This window comes from Bufo bufo, chromosome 8 (genome assembly GCF_905171765.1).
Source record: "Bufo bufo chromosome 8, aBufBuf1.1, whole genome shotgun sequence".
Classification (NCBI taxonomy): Eukaryota; Metazoa; Chordata; class Amphibia; order Anura; family Bufonidae; genus Bufo; species Bufo bufo.
In genome coordinates, this window is record NC_053396.1 from 204,648,915 (window position 1) to 204,669,752 (window position 20,838).

The following is a 20,838-nucleotide window of genomic DNA, read 5'->3' on the forward strand; positions in this document are numbered from 1 at the left end:
AACTTGAACGGATCCGTGGTATGTCCATGGGTCATTTTTTTTTTTTTTGCGGTGCGGAACCACGGAAGCACTCCTAGTGCTTCCGGTGTTCCGTTCCGTGACTATCTACGGACCCATCCATGATGCGGGGTGCACACGGCCGGTGTCCGTGGATTGCCGACCCGCTGTTTGCGGTCCGCAATACGGTCGTGTGCATGAGGCCTATAAAAGTAAAAAAAAATACACTGCCCGTCCAAAAAAAGTCGCCACCAAAAATATTTTGTTGGACCGCCTTTAGCTTTTTGTTTCGATAAGCTTCTGCAATGTCACAAGATTTATTTCCATCCAGTGTTGGATTAATTTTTCACCGAGATCTTGCATTGATGATGGTAGAGTCTGACCGCTGCGCAAAGCCTTCTCCAGCACATCCCAAAGATTCTCAATGGGGTTAAGGTCTGGACTCTGTGGTGGCCAATCCATGTGTGACAATGATGTCTCCTGCTCCCTGAACCCGATGAATCCTGGCCTTGTCATCTTGGAATATGCCTGTGCCATCAGGGAAGAACACATCCATTGATGGAATAACCTGGTCCTTCAGTATGTTCAGGTAGTCGCTGACCTCATTCTTGGAGCACATACTGTGGCTGAACCTAGACCTGACCAACTGCAGCAACCCCAGATCCTAGCACTGCCCCCACAGGCTGGTACAGTAGGCACTAGGCATGATGGGGGCATCGCTTCATCTGCCTCTCTTCTTACCCTGATGCGCCCATCACTCTGGAACAGGGTAAATCTGGACTCACAGACCACATGCCCTTCTTCCATTGCTCCAGAGTCCAATCTTTATGCTCCCTAGCAAATTGAAGCCTTTTTTCTGGTTTGCCTCATTGATTAGTGGGTTTCTTACGGCTACACAGCTGTTCAGCCCCAATCCCTTGAGTTCCCTTCGCATTGTGCGTGTGGAAATGCTCTTACTTTCACTATTAAACATAGCCCTGAGTTCTACTGTTTTTCTTTGATTTGATTTCACCAAACGTTTTGATCACGATCATTCAGGATTTTTTTCCCGCCACATTTCTTCCTCGAATACGATGGGTCCCCACTATCCTTCCAGTTTTTAATAATGCGTTGGACAGTTCTTAACCCAATTTTAGTAGTTTCTGCAATCTCCTTAGATATTTTCTCTGCTTGATGCATGCCAATGATTTGACCCTTCTCAAACAGACGAACATCTTTTCCACGACCACGAGATGTGTCTTTCCACATGGTCGTTTAAGAAATGAGAAGCAACTCATTGCACCAGTTGGGGTTAAATAACTTATCGCTGAAAGATAATCGCCCATGCAGTAATTATTCAATAGGAGGCTCAGAACTATTTGCTTAGTTAAATCCATTTAAAAATTCAAATCAACCCCCCTTTCACCATTTTAGATCTAAACATTACAGAAATCACCGCGTTCGAAAACGCCTGAACTATTAAAATATAAAAGTATTTATCCCGTACGGTGAACGACACAACAGAAAAAAAATCACAATGGTCAAATCACGGTAGACCTCACAATAAATTGGCCAAAAAGTGGTGTAAAAGTCATACGTACCGTAAAAATGATATCAATGAGAAATACAGACTGCAAGGTTATGGGGGTTAAAATATGGAGATGCAAAGTAAAAATGTTTTTTTTTTTCAAAGTTTTAGATTTTTTTTTTAAGTGTTAAAACACAAAAAACTATACAAATGTGGAATTGCTGTAGTCGTACTGACCAATTCAACCCCCTTTAATGTTTTTTTCTCCCAGATTCCCACAACGTATGCAATTTTAAATGTTGTCATTAGAAGGTGCAACTTATCCCACATTAAAAAAAAACCCTCAATAAAAAAGTGATGGCTCTTGGAAGGCGGGGAGTAAAGATATGAAAATGCAAAGACAGAAAACGGTTGTGCCTGGAAAGGGTTAAAAGGCATCTGTCAGCAGGATCATCCCTATTACACCAGCCATAATGCCTGGTAGGGCCAACCCTGTTAATTGAAAATATACCTTTCTTCCCCGGATGAGTTGCTGCATTTATGAGAAATAAGTGTTTCTTTTTTTAATATCCAAATTAGGGCTTCAGTGCACTAAGGGCGGGCCCTAGGCACTTGGTGCACCTTATATCCTTCGCTCGGCTTCCCTGGACACTCCCCTACGACCTGGATGCCTGGTCCTGTCAATTAAGTGAATAGTAGGGTGTTTAGGGAATCAGAGAGCAGTAACTAAGGTGCACCAAGGACCTAGGGCCCGCCCTCAGTGCACTGAAGCCCTGATTTGCATATTTATTGATTTTTATTTATTTTATATCTCATAAACAGTATTTCTCCTAAACACAGTCCCTCACAACTCGAATGTAAAATGTCCTTTCCTGACGGTTTATCTCCCACGTCAGTGTGCGGGGATCTGCAGTTTCGGGAAGCGGTCGTGAAGCCCAGCCTGCAATTTCTAGCGTTCCCCCCCCCCCCATAATGTATTATACAGGGAGGAGGGTCCCAGGCATGTTACAAGGCATGTAATGTAATACATATGGAAGGCAGAATAAAGGGGGGCACCGGCAGATCATGTGATACATAATACAGGGTGCAGGGGGCTATAGGTGACTATATAATTAGGGCGAGGAGGGGAGGGGGGCTGCGATGTAAATGGGTGTCGATAATGTAAAACAAGTTTATGACACACTTTTCATGACGCTGATCTGAAATCCAAAACCCGGCAACCATGACATACATTGGTGTAGATACACAGCGACATGTCCTGTGACTCACACAGTCATGAAACCACGCTGGTCTGAGGGGCGACGGGGGAAGTGGTTTGTCCCCAACATATTTCTGAGAATTCCCCCTATAGTCACCATGAGTCACATCTCGCCGAGCAGCGGTGTCTACTGACACTGATACAATCCACGGCGCTGCTGATACCACGTGTTCCAGTGAGGTTCTGGCACGAAGCCTGAAGAAGGATCGTCATGGCGGCGGCGCTGCCTTGGACTTCTTTACGTTTTGGATCTTCTGCTTGCTGGGTTGGAGTGTATCTTGCTGTTCTGCTCTCCTTTAATTTAAAGGGGTATTCCAGAGGAATAAAAAAACCTTTATGATGGGTGCAGCAAATGTTATAATGAAAAAAAAAACAAAAAAAAAACACAGCTGATACTCACCGATCCGCTGCCATTCCTGCGGTGTCGGGGCCTCTGCTACACTTCCTGTTCCTGTCTTGACCTGGCAGGAAATACTGCTCAGCCAATCACTGGCGGAGGCGGGTCATAGCTGCAGCCAGTGATTGGCTAAGGAGCATTTACACCTATGAATATAAACAGTAGTCGCCAGGCCAGCTGGAAATTTAGCGCCGTTCAACAGATTCGCCGCGCCTGCGCACTTCATTCCCCATTATGGGCAGAGGCACAAGAGCGTTTAATGCCCATGTACCGGAGCGTACATCCCGACCTTGTGCCTCTGCCCATAATGGGGAATGAAGTGCGCAGGCGTGGCGAATCTGTTGAACGGCGCTGGTGCTGGATTTCTCACTAAGAGGGGGACGTAATCAGAAGAACCTAGGGCCAGAGGGTGACAGGGGAGGAGCTTCGTATGAAAAGCGACGAGGGGCCTGGGCACCGGCCACATGAACGCCGCCCCTAGGCACCTTCAGAAGCGAATTAACATATTGAATAAAAGTGTTTTTCTGAGAAAATCGGCGATGGACAGCAATATGGAAGGTAGCATTCTAATATGGGGAATGTACCGTAATGGAGATCCTGATGTTAGTGTTCTATAATGGTGATTTTAGGTGAAAGACTCTCCTGCTCCCACCATAGGAAACAATAGGGCCATTCCGCTAGCCTGATCAAGCAGGTTCATGTGTGGGTTGTCTGCCATTCCTAAATGTATATATTGGCACCGCTTATCTCCCAGCAGAAGCACAGGGAGCCTGTGTAAAGGAAAACTGGCTTAGTTGCCCATAGCAACAAATCAGATTCCACCTTTCATTTTCCAAAAGAGCTCTAAAAAATGAAAGGTAAAATCTGATTGGTTGCTATGGGCAACTAAGCCAGTTTTCCTTTACACCAGTTTTGATAAATCTCTTGAATTGTCGCACACATTTCACTTCCTCTTTAAAAAGAGGTTGTGCAGCAGCTGAGGTCATAACAGCCCACTACTTGATGCTCAGGACAAGCCAGCTGCCAGCACCACAGCCCAGCCTCCAACTTCTCTGCAGTGAAGAGTGGGAAACACAAACATGGCTGCTACAGCCTCAAGAGCCAAACATCCCATTTGCGTTTCAAACCTCGTTGTGGGGACTACACGTTTAATGACAACAATAGCGTTGATTGGCTGACACGAGCCCCGCCGCTCTGCCATTGGCTTACAGCTCAGTAATGACCCGCCTTTCTTTTGACATTGCCCAATCCCGGCTAAACTGTCCCCTGAATCCCGCCCACCCAATCAGAAGGCCTGGAATGCTGTGACGTGCGGACTGTACGGTGTGCGGGCCTCCATCTTGTCATTAGTCCCCCTCCCCCATCGAGCTACAAGGCAAACAGGGGGGGAAAAAAGGACAATCCGCTGCCATCCTCTTCCCGGCAGGCTTTCCCCATCCCGAAAACCCGCTCATCGGAACCCCCTCACCCGGCGCGTCGAGCCCAGGTGGGTATGGGGTGCGGGGTAGTAGGCGCGGTGCCATCCATCCGAGCCAGTGCCGCTGTTTGTAGTTGTAGGAGACGTAGTGTCGCCATTTTGTTTTCCGTTCAGTCACCAACATCCCCCCCCCTTCCTGACTCCATCCTCACACCCGGCCGTGCACCCCCCCCCCCATTACCGCACTCCGCCGCTGCGTCTTTCGTGCGGCTTCCTGTTCTCTTCCAGCTGCTGCTCCCTCCTCCCCCATCCTCTCCATCACTGGTACCCGCCGTGGTGTAGTGACGCCTCCCCGGGCCCTCAGCACAAACACCCTGATGGCGGCCACATAAAAATAATAACAATAATTATACTTTTTTTTTTTTTTTTTCGTCCCATTTCCATCGCCTTCTGTACGTTGCGGTTTCACGTCAGCGTATACGGCTTTGGCGAGTCGCGATTCTGACGCATTATTGTACGGTCGGATCGTAGTTTGCAGAGTTAACCCTTTCTGTCTGGTGCCCATCTTCATTAACCGCCGCTTAGCTCTAATTGGAAACGATTGTCTCCGGTCTACGTTTTTTATGTTTTTTTAGTAGTTTTCGATGGTCGGCGCCGCTGGTTAATATTTTTGCTTCTCTATTGTGGTTGCAGCTAGTGAGGTAGTAATGGCGGATAGCAGCGCTGGTGAGGATGGGTTGGCGGCTGTCGTGGCGCTTGCACACCGGTTGGCGGCTGTCGTGGCGCTTGCACACCGGTTGGCGGCTGTCGTGGCGCTTGCACACCGGTTGGCGGCTGTCGTGACGCTTGCACACCGGTTGGCGGCTGTCGTGGCGCTTGCACACTGGTTGGCGGCTGTCGTGGCGCTTGCACACTGGTTGGCGGCTGTCGTGGCGCTTGCACACCGGTTGGCGGCTGTCGTGGCGCTTGCACACCGGTTGACGGATGTCGTGGCGCTTGCTAAGACCGGTTGGCGGCTGTCGTGGCGCTTGCACACCGGTTGGCGGCTGTCGTGGCGCTTGCACACCGGTTGACGGATGTCGTGGCGCTTGCTAAGACCGGTTGGCGGCTGTCGTGGCGCTTGCAAAGACCGGTTGGCGGCTGTCGTGGCGCTTGCACACCGGTTGGCGGCTGTCGTGGCGCTTGCACACCGGTTGGCGGCTGTCGTGGCGCTTGCACACCGGTTGGCGGCTGTCGTGGCGCTTGCACACCGGTTGGCGGCTGTCGTGGCACTTGCTAAGACTTGCTAAGTTGGCTGTCGTGGCGCTTGTGAGGGCCGGTTGTCGTGGCGCTTGCTAAGACCTGTTGCTGGCTGTCGTGGCGCTTGCACGCCGTTTGGCGGCTGTCGTGGCGCTTGTGCTGTCATGGGACTAGTTTGATGGCCTGTCTTCGGCTGTCGGACCCTCGGTCACGTCAGCTGCTGTAGGACAGGATGCCGTAGCTGTTACGGTTGTCCGCTCTCCTGCTTCCGGATTGGACGGCGCTTCCCAAGGAGCCGCCTGTCTGTCACCAGCTCTCGTCCAATCGACATCTGTGCTGGAGGAGGGCCCCGTACTGACAGGGGTCCTCAGAAAGCACCCCAGAAACGGGATGAGGGGCCATACAGGGTCACGCCCATAAGTATCTATGGGAAGTAATAATTCCGTAGAGCTTTGCGTTCTGCCGTCCCTCTGTTATTCCACCTGAAAGTGTAGGATGAAAACGGTGTGGGCGCATTACTCCAATGGTCGCGTCCCTCCGCTCATCTGGCACTGTTTGGGCAATGGGGTGTGGAGGGGATGGCAACACCCAGCTGAGAGCTTATGCCTACATTTCCAGGGGGAATAACGAGAGTAGCCGCACAGCGCGGCGTTCTGAGGAAAGATGCTGTCGAATTGTGAGATGGTGCAGCCCGGGCGTTTACTAGAAGAGACCTTGTGAGATGGTGCAGCCCGGGCATCGATAAAAGGGTGGGGGGGGGATTCAATTTGGCGCGGAGAGCAGTGCTGTTGCCCATAGCAACCACCAACCAGATTGCAGCTTTCAGTTACAAAAAAAAAATCCTTGGAGAAAAATTAGAGCTGGGATGTGACTGGTTGCTATGGTGACTGCTCCACCAGTTTTGATAACTCCTTCCCCATTGTGTGACCTGGGGCCGGCACAGTGCAGCGCGGGGGCATCAGCTAGGGGGCGTGTCCTCCTGCCGGGACCCCCAGAGGTCAGCGCTAATCTGCTGAAACCTGGCCGTTAGTGTTCAGGCTCCCTGCACCGCCTCCATTCACATCAGCAGAGGACGGGTCCTCCAGAGAGATGAGGATCCTGAACAGAGGACCTCCCCCCATTAAAGGGGTTATCTAGGAATTTATATCGATGACACATCCTCAGATTGGTGGAGGTCCGACACCTGGGACCCCCCCGCGGCCTCTTCCTACTCCATGTGACGTCACTGTACATCGGTCACATGGCCTTCAAGTCAGTGGGACTCTGGTGAGCGCCGCGGCTCCCTAAAACGGGTGCCGGGACATGGACCCCCGCCAATGTGATGATGATGACCTTATCCTGTCCATTCCTGGATAACCCCTTTAATGGCTTATCGGGGTAGTTCATCAGGATCAGATCAGCGGGGCCCCACACCCTGCACTTTCATCACCTGCCCCTGATCTATATGACTGAGCTGCATGCGGTGACTGGTAGCGCCTCTGTGTGGTACAGTGCAGTACTGCAGAGCGGCTCCACTACGGCGGGATCTGCCGCTGGCAGATGAGCGTCACATCCTCAGCACATCCCATGGCAGAAACCTATTGGTGCTAACCCGTGAGCAGGCTGCCGATTTGGGTGTCCGCGCGGTAACCACGCCAAGCTTGGTCTGGAAAAACGGCACTAGGAAAATCCTTTCCGGCGCGGCTCCCTTTTGAAAACGATGTGAGTCGATTTCAGCGCTAAATCCACCATGAAACACGAGCCCAAAAAAAAGTGCGAAGCTCCAGTCCACACCATAGAAACCGGTTTATGTAAGGGCCCGTGCCGAGGGCCTGTGGATGAGATCTCCAGTCAGTGGTGCTCGTTTACTGCCCGCTGGCAGTTTTTAGGGAGTCACATGATTGTGTCCCCCTCCCCCCACCATTATCCTACCTGTTTTCAATGCAAAAAGAAAAAAAAGTCTGTGTTGTTTCAGGGGGCGCCTGTGCAGGATGTTTGCAGCTGTGTGGCACTGCGTACGTTGGAGGACCCGTCCCATCCTCAGTGCTCTATACCTCTGCTGCCGCACCATCTTTGTCTCCTGTGCTCGTTTGGGGCCCAGTAGCAGTTGTCAGGTGAGGGGTCCCCAGCCGTCAGTGGATGAGGGGACGTACCCTAGCGGATGAACGGGAGTGGCTGCAAGAAAGAAGATGGGAGCAGCGCTGCAGGAACCTGGTCCATCCACTAGGGAGCGGTGAAGATCCAGTGCAGACTTCCGAAGATGGGGGGGGGGATCTCCACCAATTAAGTATTGATGACCTACTCCAGGATAGACCCTCAATAACAAAATCCTGGATTACCCCTTCAAGAACATTTTGCCGGTAGCGTTGCCTGGTCTATAAGACGGTATTCTGGAGCTTCCCACAAGGAGGAGCGGTGTCCCCACCCCCACCCATAGACCCCTCACTCCTAACAAGAGTCATTTGACAAAAAAGCCGGAATTGCTGGGTTTTTGTGTGAAGGAGATCAGTGAATCCCCGAGCGGTTCTGTAAGAGAAGCCACCGCTACAGCAAGTCAGGACCTGAAATGTCTCCCTCCTCGTCACCAGTGAGCGGTATTATTGTAAAGTGGAAGAAACCGCAGCAACCATGTAAAGTTACAGAGCGAGGACACCAAGTGCGTTCTTCGGCAGAGTCCAGATCTCCCCTGGTATTACACCTGCTGTAAGGATAGTGGAGGAGGGGAATGCTACGGGGTTCAGATTCAGGGGTCGGCTTTGACCCCCTTATCCCAGGGATGGAAAGTCGACAGTTCAGCAGACCACGACATTTTGGGGTCACATTAAAAACGACCCATCACCTCTCCCGACATGTCTGTTCTAGTGAATTATTGTCGTCCACGTGAAATGACAATTCTGGATCACAAATTCTTCATATTAAAACTGTTAGATGGGGGGGGGGGTGCAGCCTGACTGCTGGGACCCCGGGACCCCCGCTGATGGTGAGAAAAGGTCAGGCACACGCACCACCGCTCCATTCATTCTTTATGGGAGATGGCGGAGTACAAGAACTAAGATGAAGCAACTTTAATCGCCCCTTATTAAGAATCAACCGTTTTCTGTCTGCAGCTCCTCTGTGGTCTAGATGTCTCCATGGTAACAGCCTCATAGTCTCATGTTTTCTTCCATTTGACCCCTACTTTGTGCTGACTTACATTTGGTGTGCAGGCAGGTGGCGGCATGACGGACGCGGGGGGCAGGCAGGTGGCGGCATGACGGACGCGGGGGGCAGGCAGGCGGCGGCATGACGGACGCGGGGGGGAGGCAGGCGGCGGCATGACGGACGCGGGGGGCAGGCAGGCGGCGGCATGACGGACGCGGGGGGCAGGCAGGAGGCGGCATGACTGTGGATCACACTACAGTTGTCTGTCTAGACTTTGATATGACGCCTCCTCCATGTTACTGTTTGTAGTGTTCTGATGGGTCCAGAAGGCAGAGCGTTGGCATGTGGCAGCTGGCATCATATCTGGTCCCAGGCTTTTTGCACAGTGACTATATTCCAGGTTTGCCGCAGCGTGTACTCCGTAGCGGTCTTATGGGGTGATGGGGGGGAGATATGATGTTCCCAGGGGTAGGCTTTATCTCATTGTGCTGCCATGTTCATAGATGCTTTTTGCACTTGAATACGATGTGATTTTATTCCCTTTTTTGTTCTTTAGATCGTACTCAATGAGCTTCCCCCGCAATGTCAGAGCGGCCGGGGCAGACTGCAAAAGGGAAGGATGGCAAGAAGTACTCGTCTCTCAACCTGTTTGATACATACAAGGGCAAGTCCTTAGAGGTGCAGAAACCAGCAGGTAACGGCGCTCGTGCCGCTTTCAGTGATGCCAGCAGATGTGCATGCAGTATTTCTGTCCTCCCTCCTCCTGCAGTGTAACTTGCTGATCTTCCTTATGGGGGGATTTGATTTAAATCATGATTTAAATCACTAGTCAGTAAGGCTTGATTTAAATCATAGTTTTCTACATAACGACAAATTCTTGCTGGTATAACTTATAATATGCAAGTAGATGAAGATTTTTAGAATAACAACTTTTCATATTAGTTTGATTCTGCATTCATAGGTTTGTAGAAGTTAGGATTAAGGTCTTTTTCTCAACTCTGTTCATGTTATAACATTTTAGCTGTGAAGAAGAGGCCTGTGATCTCTGCTGAGTCAAATTCAGTTTTGAGAACTGCAAAAGTAAACCAAGCATCTGTGATAATATCTTGTAGGCAGAGAAACTGCCCAATAATCTTAGGCTACTTTCACACTTGCGGCAGTGTTATCCGGCAGGCAGTTCCGTCGTCGGAACTGTCCGCCAATCTGCATGTGACTGAAAGCATTCGTGAGACGCATCCGGATGCGGATCCGTCTCACAAATGCATTGCAAGAACGGATCAGTCTCCGCTTGTCATGAGGACAGACGGATCCGTCTTGTATCTTTCTTCACATTTTTACCGGTCTGCGCATGCGCAGGACGGATCCGGCATTCCGGTATTTTGAATGTTGGATCCGGCACTAATACATTCCTATGGGGAAAAATGCCGGATCCGGCATTCAGGCAAGTCTTAAGTTTTTTTTCGCCGGAGAGAAAACCGTAACATGCTGCGGTTTTCTCTTTTGTCTGATCAGTCAAAACGACTGAACTGAAGACATCCTGAACAGATTACTCTCCATTCAGAATGCATGGGGATAAAACTGATCAGTTCTTTTCCTGTATAGAGCCCCTAGGACGGAACTCTATGCCGGAAAAGAAAAACGCTTGTGTGAAAGTGCCCTTACAAAAACCTCTGGAAGCGCATGACATTGTGAATGGATTAATGGAATTTATTTACCAAAAGAATTAAACATATGCAGCCTTATTCTACATAATTAAAAAATTACCGTAATCTTTATTTCATGATGGAATAACCTTTGGATGGTAATATATTTTTATTTACCTCAAAAAGCATTTTATATAAAAAAAATCTGATTTAAATCAAAAAAATCATAGATTTTTATCCACCCTGCTTCCTTCTCTAGTCACAACCCGCCATGGCCTGCAAAGTCTCGGTAAAGTTGCTATTGCCAGGCGCATGCCCCCCCCAGCCAACCTACCAAGCCTGAAAGCGGAAAACAAAGGGAATGATCCAAACGTCTCACTAGTTCCCAAAGACGGATCAGGATGGGCAAGCAAGCAGGAAACACCAGAGCCAAAGAGGTGAGGAAGCAGCCGTGGCACCAGTGTAATGAGGGCTATGCGTGGCAGACGCCTGGATGTAATGGTAGACGGGAGCTCACACAAGCACATCGTGCAGCAGGAGCCATTTTAATTTTCTGCTTCTCTCTCCTTTCTTCCCACCCCATTGTTTGCTCTCTTCCTGTCCAACCTCAGTACCGATGTCTCTCCAGCAGCGCAGCCGGAGTCGCAGCCACCGCTGGCTTCACAGACGCCTGCATCAAACCAGCCGAAGCGCCCCCCAGTTCCACAAGAGGTAAAGCGGCCGATGACGTATAAGAATGATTGATTGTTTTTCTTACCCCCTTTTTCCGTTTAGGTTATCAAACCGCCGGGGGTACCTACCACGTGATGTATGCCACCTTCCTAGCGTCGTGTTGTGGGACTGCCCGGTGTTAGGGAGAATATGTGGAAGCCAAATGAGCATAGAACAATGATAAGAGGATGAGGTTTGTAGTATAGCAATGGGAGACATCACTGGAGGGAGCCCATCAATGAAGTGGGAGAGGGGGGTATTCCTGGCTATGCAGAGCACAGCTTCTTTTCAGACTATGTTGCATAGACTGGCGGGCTGCATAGACTTCCCATCTAGTAAGCGGGCCAGTTTATTTCTATGGGCACGGCAAAATTGCTTTAGTTCACCTTGCTCTCTATACAGGGCAAACAAGGGCTCACTGGGGGGCTTCCTTACAGCAGGATCAGCTGATTGCCTGAGCTCACCTTATGGTCGGGGCTCCTTAAAGGGGTCGTCTCACTTCAGCAAATGGCTTTTATCATGTAGAGGAAGTTAACACAAGCCACTTACTCATGTATTGTGATTGTCCATATTGCCTCCTCTGCTGGCTGGATTCATTTTTCCATCACATTATACACTGCTTGTTTCCATGGTTATGACCACCCTGCAGTCCAGCAGCGGTGGTCATGCTTGCACACTAAAGGAAAAATCACTGTCCTATGTGCGTTCCCTTGGTCCCGGCCACCACTTTTTCCTATAGTGTGCAAGCACGGCCACCACTGCTGGGTTGCAGGGTGGCCGTAACCATGGAAACAAGCAGTGTATAATGTGATGGAAAAATGAATCCAGCCAGCAAAGGAGGCAATATGGATAATAACAATACATTAGTAAGTGCCTTGTATTAACTTCTTCTACATAATACATTCTATTTGCTGACGTGAGACGACCCCTTTAAGACAAACTTTTGGTTTTGATTTTTTGTTGTTGTATGGAAGAGCAACCCTATGATCAGGTCTGCTGGTGTATAGTCTGACAGGTGCAATCTGCTTCCACTGTACGCAACATTTTGCTCCCGTCCTAATGACTACTCCTTTATTTCTTTTCAGCCCCCCCAACCAGCCGTCGTCGTGGTAAAGACCTGGGCACAGGCCAGTACCACACATGGAGCACAAGGAGATGGTAAGAGAAGTAATATTTGATTTGGTGTTCTCCTCGGGAGGCCTGTGTTTTATCCGTCAGTTCTTAGACCTCATGCACACTACCGCATGTATTTTGCGATCCGCAGATCATGGATTTGCAGCATAGCAGCCGTGCGTGCTTCATTGTAAAAATGAAATGTAAAGAAAAGGCTGTGTTCTATTTTTTTTTGCTGTGTGGTGTCCGGATTTTATGGGTCCGCAAAAAATGCACATTGTACGCGGATGACAAATATGGCTGTGTGCACTGGGACTTAGGGCTCTTTCACACTTGCGTTCTTTTCATCCGGCATAGAGTTCCGTCGTCGGGGCTCTATGCCGGAAGAATCCTGATCAGGATTATCCCAATGCATTCTGAATGGAGAGAAATCTGTTCAGGATGCATCAGGATGTCTTCAGTTCCGGAACGGAACGTTTTTTGGGCGGAGAAAATACCGCAGCATGCTGCGCTTTTTGCTCCGGTCAAAAATCCTGAAGACTTGCCGCAAGGCCGGATCCGGAATTAATGCCCATTGAAAGGCATTGATCCGGATCCGGCCTTAAGCTAAACGTCGTTTCGGCGCATTGCCGGATCCGACGTTTAGCTTTTTCAGAGTGGTTACCATGGCTGCCAGGACGATAAAGTCCTGTTTGCCATGGTAAAGTGTAGTGGGGAGCGGGGGAGCAGTGTACTTACCGTCCGTGTGGCTCCCCGGGCGCTCCAGAGTGACGTCAGGGTGCCCCACGCGCATAGATGACGTGATCGCATGGACACATGATCCATGCGCATGGGGCGCTCTGACATCATTCTGGAGCGCCCCGGGAGCCGCACGGACTGTAAGTATACTGCTCCCCCGCTCCCCACTACTACTATGGCAGCCAGGACTTTAATAGCGTCCTGGCTGCCATAGTAACACTGAACGCATTTTGAAGACGGATCCATCTTCAAATGCTTTCAGTACACTTGCGTTTTTCCGGATCCGGCGGGCACCTCCGGCAAATGGAGTACACGACGGATCCGGACAACGCAAGTGTGAAAGAGGCCTTAGTCTCCTCTTTTGTGTTCCCTCTTTGCTGGATGCTTATTTCACTTCATTCATTGATAGGTGGAAAGGTATCAAGCCGACCGTCGCCATTCTCTCGAGAGGAATTTCCAACCCTGCAGGCGGCTGGGGACCAGGACAAAAGTGGGCACGACCAGAGCACCTCCGCTGTGTCGTATGGGCCCGGACCAAGCCTCCGCCCCCAGAGTAAAGGCTTTTGCTTATGTATACGGCTGATTAATTCTATTTGCGGCTTGTATCATTGTTACTTACTGTCCAAACTTTCCATCCTTCAGATGTAACCAGCTGGAGGGACGGGGGTGGGAGGGGGGGGCTTGGTCCAGGCTCCCTGGATGGTGAGAGCCGTGAGCCTCCCTCTGATGCGGCACACACCCCCAGCAGTGAGCCAGCCCTCCGGCCAGGGCTGCCTCCCCCTGCGCCCCAACAGTTCCCTCCATATCGGGGGATGCTTGCACCATTTGTGAGTATCGTGGGATCTTGTGCTTCTCTCTGTCACTACAGATTTCCTCCATCCTGAAGCTTTTCCTTCTTGCAGAGCTTTAACCTGCAGATCTTCATTATGTTGTGTACTGACATTTTCTGCCTGACCTGCAGCCCCCTGTAAGCAGTTTCCTCCCGTTTGTGGGCCGGGAGTGAAGTCTCGCTCAGGATCGGGCATCTGATTGTTAGCTGAAAGTTTCTTCGGTGCATGTTGTACTGGTACCTTATGTCAGTATGTATTTTTAAGGGTATGTCCACTTTATGAACACCAGTTTACAGTTGACATATTAACATTTTTATGTAAAAATGTGATTGCATTTATTTATCAGTATGTCACATTACCGATCCTCCGTTACATCCTGTATTATACTCGCGAGCTGCACTCACAGTTCTGCTGCTTATAGGAGAATGGTATAACCTTGTCTTCAGGCAGATCTCTAACCTATTATGCAAGAGAAAGTGAAAGGGGTTGTCTAGTTTCCTTTACTGACGGTTTACCAGTTCGCTGTCGAAATTGCAGAAGCGAGCAGTGTAATTACGACTCCGCCATCCCATTCACTTGAATGAGCAGAGGTAGTTACACTCCGTCCTATTGCAGTGAATAGAACACTGCGATGTCGACAGTGAGCAGGTAAACGGTGAAGAAAAAGCGGAGCTCGCATGAAGCGCCACATTCTCTTCAAACAGGGGTGCCAAGAGTCAGACCCCTGCCGATCTGATATTGATGACCTATCAATTTAGGAAACTGGACAACCCCTTTAATTTTCCCCATAATATAGATAATTGTACAGAGTCTGGCTTGAATCTTACACTTGGTGCTGATTGCCGGAGCCCGCTTTGCATACCGTATATAACTTGTGTACGGCCAGTGGATATATGTCATGCACTATAGTGTGCAGGTTCAGTGTCTATGGACTGACAGGAAAGCACAGCGTGCAGTGTTTTTTCTGTCCGGCTCTCTGACATCCAGCATTATCAGTGAGGCGCCGGATGTATGAGAACAGTCACATGGAAACACTGTGGGGTCAGTCCTGGTTTTCTGCTTCATGCCAGAGGGGAACTGAACCGGATGGCCTGATGTATATGAAGGGGCCATAGTAATGTAGTTTATGTATGTACATTACTCTGTAAAATGGGCTTCAAAGGTGGACCTAGATTTTAACGAAACTGCAGGCAAACTTTTCTATCCAGTTATAGAGTTTCTTGCCCCCTAAGTGTCCCGTACCTTGTGGATTGTATGAGAATGAAATGTCTGCTACGTTTTTCACACTCGTGGAAAGTCTTTTGAAGATGCTATTATGACGCCTTTTTGTCCTCCTTACCTAGATGTATCCCCCGTACTTGCCGTTCCCCCCTCCATATGGGCCACAAGGAGCCTTTCGTTTTCATGGCACAGAAGCTCCCAGGTAATGAACCATGTGTATTAGCTTGTGATGGAGGTCTCAGGGCACTTTCACACTTGCGTTTTTTTGTTTTCCGGTATTGAGTTCCGTCACAGGAGATCAATACCGGACAAAAACTGATCAGTTCTTTCCTAATGCAGTCTGAATGGAGAGCAACCCGTTCAGGATGCATCAGTTCAGTCCCTCTTACGTTTTTTGGACGGAGAAAATACCGCAGCATGCTGCAGTTTTCTCTCCGGCGAAAAATACTGAACATTTGCTGGAATGCCGGATCCGGCATTAATTTACATCAGGGATGCCCAACCTGTGGCCCTCCAGCTGTTGTAAAACTACAACTCCCACAATGCCCTGCTGTAGACTGATAGCTGTAGGCTGTCCAGGTATGCTGGGAGTTGTAGTTTTGCAACATCTGGAGGGCCGCAGGTTGAGCATCCCTGATTTACATTGAAGTGTATTAGTGCCGGATCCGGCATTCAGTGTTCTGGGAAAACGAATCCGGATTTTCGGTCTGCGCATGCACAGACCTTTTTAAAACGCAAAAAAAAAAAATGTAATATCGGATCCGTTTTTCCAGATGACACCGGCTGACAAATGCCATCCGTTTGCGTCCAGATTGCCGGATCCGTCAGGCAGTTACAGCGACGGAACTGCCTGCTGGAATCCTCTGCCGCAAGTGTGAAAGTACCCTAAAGCTAAATGCACACGATCAGGATTGCGTGTGGATTTTCCGCACGGATTTGCGTGCGTAAAATCTGCACCATGGGTCATGTACATTGTTTTCTATGAGAATTTGAAATTCTCAGTGCACACGATGCAGATTTTTTCCGCGCAGATTTTGACCTGCGGTGCGGATTTTAAAATCCGCAGCATGTCAATTTATTTTATTTTGCCTGACCGTATTTCCGTCATTCACTTAGTAAAATCTGCACCAATCGATGCGGATTGACCGCACAGATTTGCCTGCGAACACCTGCGGATTTCAGTGCATGAATCCTGAACGTGTGCATGTAGCCTTACTCTGATTCTGAAGAACTCCCGGCATTTCAGGAAGCTAATTGACTGTCTCCCATTACAGGTTCCCACGCCTGGCTCCTCCACGTGCCTCCCAAAGTGCTCCTAGGATGCCTGAGCCTGTGAGTCGCCCATCTATCCTGAAGCAAGATGATCTTAAAGAATTTGATGAACTAGATCAAGAGGCAGATGATGGATGGGCAGGTGATTGCTTTCCTCTATAGCAGAGGGGGCTTCCTTGTTGCTGTTCACCCCCCCTCCTTGTACTAGAGTAGTACTTAAAGGGGTATTGCCAGCTTGTGAAGTGATGGCATGCCACTCGGAGATGATCAGCGGTGTTTGAGCAATCCTGAGAACGAAGAAGAAGCAGTGTTCATTTTCCTGCTGCATTTCCTTCATTGCTTCCCGGCCACTTCCTGTGCAGTTGGATTGTGACGGCTGCAGTTTAGTGCACATAGCAGTGACCGCGGCACTACTGTGTGCGGGGAGAAATTAGAGGGAAGCACTGGGCAACATCGCCATTGCTGTCTCTTCGTTCTCAGATTTGATGGGGATAGTGAAACGGAGTTTGAGTTATTGCAGCACAATAACTGTTTTCCTTTTCTTTTTGGATGCATTAACCCCTTAAGGACCAAGCCATTGTTAGCAAATCTGACACGTGTCACTTTATGTGGTAATAACTTTAAAACGCTTTTACATATCCAAGCCATTCTGAGATTGTTTTCTCGTCACATATTGTACTTCAAGACAGTGGTAAAATGGAGTCCAAAAATTTCATTTTTATTTATAAAAAAAAATACCAAATTTACAAAAAAAAAATGGGAAAAATTAGCAAATTTCAATTTCTCTACTTTTATAATAGATAGTAATACCTCCAAAAATAGTTACTACTTTACATTCCTAATATGTCTACTTCATGTTTGGATCATTTTGAAAATTACATTTTATTTATTTGGGGACGTTAAAAGCAAATTTTTAGGAACCTTTCCAAAACTCCAATTTTTTTCAGGACCAGTTCAGTTATGAAGTCACTTTCTGAGGCTTACATATTAGAAACCACCCATAAATCACCCCATTTTAGAAACTACACCCCTCAAGCTATTCAAAACTGATTTTACAAACTTTGTTAACCCTTTAGGTGCCCCACGAGAATTAAATGAAAATGGGAATGAAATTTCAAAATTTCACTTTTTTTTTTTTAGCAGATTTTTTATTTTCATCAATTTTTTTTCTGCAACACATCAAGGGTTAACAGCCAAACAAAACTCAAAATCTATTAACCTGAATCTGGAGTTTAAAGAAACACCCCATGTGTGCTCAGAAACTGATGTATGGGCACACAGCAGGCTTCAGAGTGGAAGGAGCACCATATGACTTTTGGAGAGAGGATTTAGCTGGAATGGTAATTGGGAGCTATGTCGCATATGAAGACACCCTGAGGTGGCCCTACAGTGGAAACCCCCAAAAAAGTGACCCCATTCCGGAAACTACACCCCTCAAGGAATATTTCAAGGTGTCTAAATTTTTTGCAGAAAAAGTTGCTTTACCCCCACATTTTACACTTTCACAAGGGAAAACAGAACAAAATACACCCAACATTTTGTTCCCCATTTTGCCCCTGAATACGCCAACACCCCATATGTGCTCAAAAAATGATGTATGGGCGCATGGCAGGGTTTAAAAGGGAAGTAGCACCATAGGGCTTTTGGAGGACAGATTTTGCAGGATTGGCTTTTCGGAGCTATGTCGCATATGAAGACCCCCCCCCCCTAGAGTGGAAACCCCCCAAAAGTGACCCCATTCTGGAAACTACACCCCTCAAGGAACATTTCAAGATGTGTAGAGATAACTTTGTCCTCAAAGGTAATTCATGGAATTGGCTGTGAAAATTAAAAACATTTCTCGAAAAAAATTGACTTTAGACCCAAATCTTTCACTTTCACAAGGGGGAACTGGAGAAAATGCACCCCCTAATTTATTGCCCATTTTCTCCTGACTACAGCAATACTACATATGTGCTTGTATACTGCTATATGGGCGTACCACAGGGTTCAGAAGGAAAGGAGCACCAAATGGCTTCTGGAAGGCAGATTTCACCGGAATAATTGACAGGCACCATCTTGCAATTGAACACACCCTGAGGTACCCCTAGAGTGGAAACCCCCAAAAAGTAACCCTATTCCGGAAACTACACCCCTCAAGGAATATTTCAAGGTGTGTAGTGATCATTTTGACCCATCAGGCATTTCACAGAATTAGGAAACGCTTGGCTGTGAAAATAAAAAATGAAAAAACTAAAAGTTACTTTACACCCACATTTTTCACTTTCTCAAGCAGAACCAGGACAAAATGCACGCCACATTTTGTTCCCCATTTTCCCCCGAATACGGCAATACCCTGTATGTGCTCAAAAAATGATGTATGGGCGCATGGCAGGGCTCTAGATACAAACGGCTAAATATGGATTTTGCTGACCTGAATTGGCATTTTAGCTGCCATGTCGCATTTAAAAAATTTCGTGAAGTCCCCAGAAATTAAAAACCCCAAGGAGTGACCCCATTTCGGAAAGAGCACCCCCGTACAAACATTTTTAAGTGGCGGAAAGGGTACTTTTTAGCAAACGGGTGTCTCGCAGAAAAGAATAGTGGTTGTTGGAAAGTGGATATGCAAGCAAGGTGGACTAAATCAGATATAAAGTGGAAATATTACAGGGAGCATAAAGGATGAAATTCTTTTAATATTCCATGGAAGAATGGTAGATTCTGAAGCAGTCCTGCATGCACAGGCCAGGTTTTTCAGGGCAGGTTTCGCATTGGTAAATGGTGTCTTTCCTCATCCCTCTTTTGGAACACACCCTGTATCTTTTTGGGGTCCTTTCCTTCCTTGCTGTCTGGGGGACTTGACCTGGAAAATGTTGCCCTGGTACGACACGGGCACCATGACTTCCTGAAGTACTGGGACCCTCCCCGGCCTGGGTTTGATAAATTAAGGCCTTGATTACCACCCTCTTGGAACTGAAGGAAAGGGTTAGGGTTGTGGCCTGAAGATTGAAATAAGATGTACGCATTGCCATCTGTACAATGTGTACGGCCAGCCTTTTGTACCACACTTCTGTTTTTCGTGTGGCACTGTAGGGCTTCATAAGTTGATCTGCAAGATCCACCCCTCCCATGTGCCTGTTGTAATCAAGGATGCAGTCTGGTTTGGGGACAGTGGTAGTGGTACCTCGTACAGTGGCAGGGGAGCTGGCGTTAGTGTGAATGGTGGTCAGTACAAAGACGTCCCCCTTGTATTGAACCACCAGCATGTTATCATGGAGGAGAGCCCTACTTTCGCCCATTCTCAGTGGTTGCACTACCAAGGATATAGGGAGGCTACTCTGATTTGTGCGTACTGTGATGCAAGACACAGTACCCCTGGCAGTTAGGGACCTGAATAGGGGTATGCTGGTGTAATAGTTATCCACATAGAGGTGGTAACCCTTATCCAGCAGTGGGTGCAGTAAATCCCACACAATCTTCCCACTAACTCCTAGGATGTGGGGGGCATTCTGCGGGTTCTATCCTGGAATCTTTCCCGTCGTAAATGTGGAACTTGTGGGTGTACCCGGAGCTACTCTTATTTTTATGCCATACCTTGCCCATTTGCTAGGCAGGTATTGGCGGAATCTAATCCTCCCTTTGAACAATAATAGGGACTTCTCTACACTGACATTTTTCTCTGGGTTGTACACCTCAGCAAACTTGTTGTTGAAGTGGCCAATGACAGGCCTAACCTTGAACAGTCGGTCAAATGTTGGGTCGTTTTGGGGTGGGCACTGTGAATTGTCGTTGTAGTGTAGGAATTTTCGGATTAATTCAAAACGCTTCCAGGTCATGGACTGACTGTAAATTGGAGTCTGGTAGAAAGTGTCAGAATTCCAATATTGCCTAACGTTTGGCTTCTTTACTACACCCATATGCAGCACGAGTCCCCAAAACTTCATAATCTCTGCTGCACTTACTGGGGTCCAACCTTGGGGTCTAGCGTATGGCGAACTAGGGTTCTGAGCATTAAATTGTTGGGTGTACAAATTGGTTTGGGCCACCATTAAATTTACAAAATCTTCAGAGAAGATGATTTTGAAAAAAAACTAGCTCGGTGAAGTCCGCACAATCTATCAGAATTCCTGAGTTGCCCACAAACTCAGGAATTTGGGGCTCATAATCGTCAGGGGGTGGGGTCCATGTGGGCTCACTCTGGGGGGCTGCCTCCGCTGCTACCCTGGGGCGCCTTCTAGAGGGTCCCTCATAAGCGGATGATGATGATAATGAGGGGGTAGAGGAAACTGGCATCTTCTCCCTCACTGGCAGACTCAGTATCAGAGACAAGCATGGCGTATGCCTCTTCAGCTGAGTATAGTCGTTGGGATGGAAGGGCCATTTTTATTTTACTGGG

The 20,838-nt window shown here is 48.4% G+C and overlaps 1 protein-coding gene across 1 annotated transcript in view; it reads left to right on the forward strand.

Moving 5' to 3' along the window:
- The first annotated feature begins 4,493 nt into the window (after positions 1 to 4,493).
- The window catches only part of PRRC2A (proline rich coiled-coil 2A), a 35,597-nt gene continuing 19,252 nt past the window's right edge, over positions 4,494 to 20,838 (forward strand). Inside the window, exons 1-9 of the mRNA XM_040405971.1 lie at positions 4,494 to 4,645; positions 9,492 to 9,629; positions 10,838 to 11,015; positions 11,190 to 11,289; positions 12,375 to 12,447; positions 13,550 to 13,693; positions 13,783 to 13,967; positions 15,314 to 15,393; positions 16,466 to 16,605. Of these exons, the coding sequence (XP_040261905.1) occupies positions 9,518 to 9,629; positions 10,838 to 11,015; positions 11,190 to 11,289; positions 12,375 to 12,447; positions 13,550 to 13,693; positions 13,783 to 13,967; positions 15,314 to 15,393; positions 16,466 to 16,605 (1,012 nt within the window). The 5' untranslated portion in view covers positions 4,494 to 4,645; positions 9,492 to 9,517. The remainder of the gene's footprint in view (positions 4,646 to 9,491; positions 9,630 to 10,837; positions 11,016 to 11,189; positions 11,290 to 12,374; positions 12,448 to 13,549; positions 13,694 to 13,782; positions 13,968 to 15,313; positions 15,394 to 16,465; positions 16,606 to 20,838) is intronic.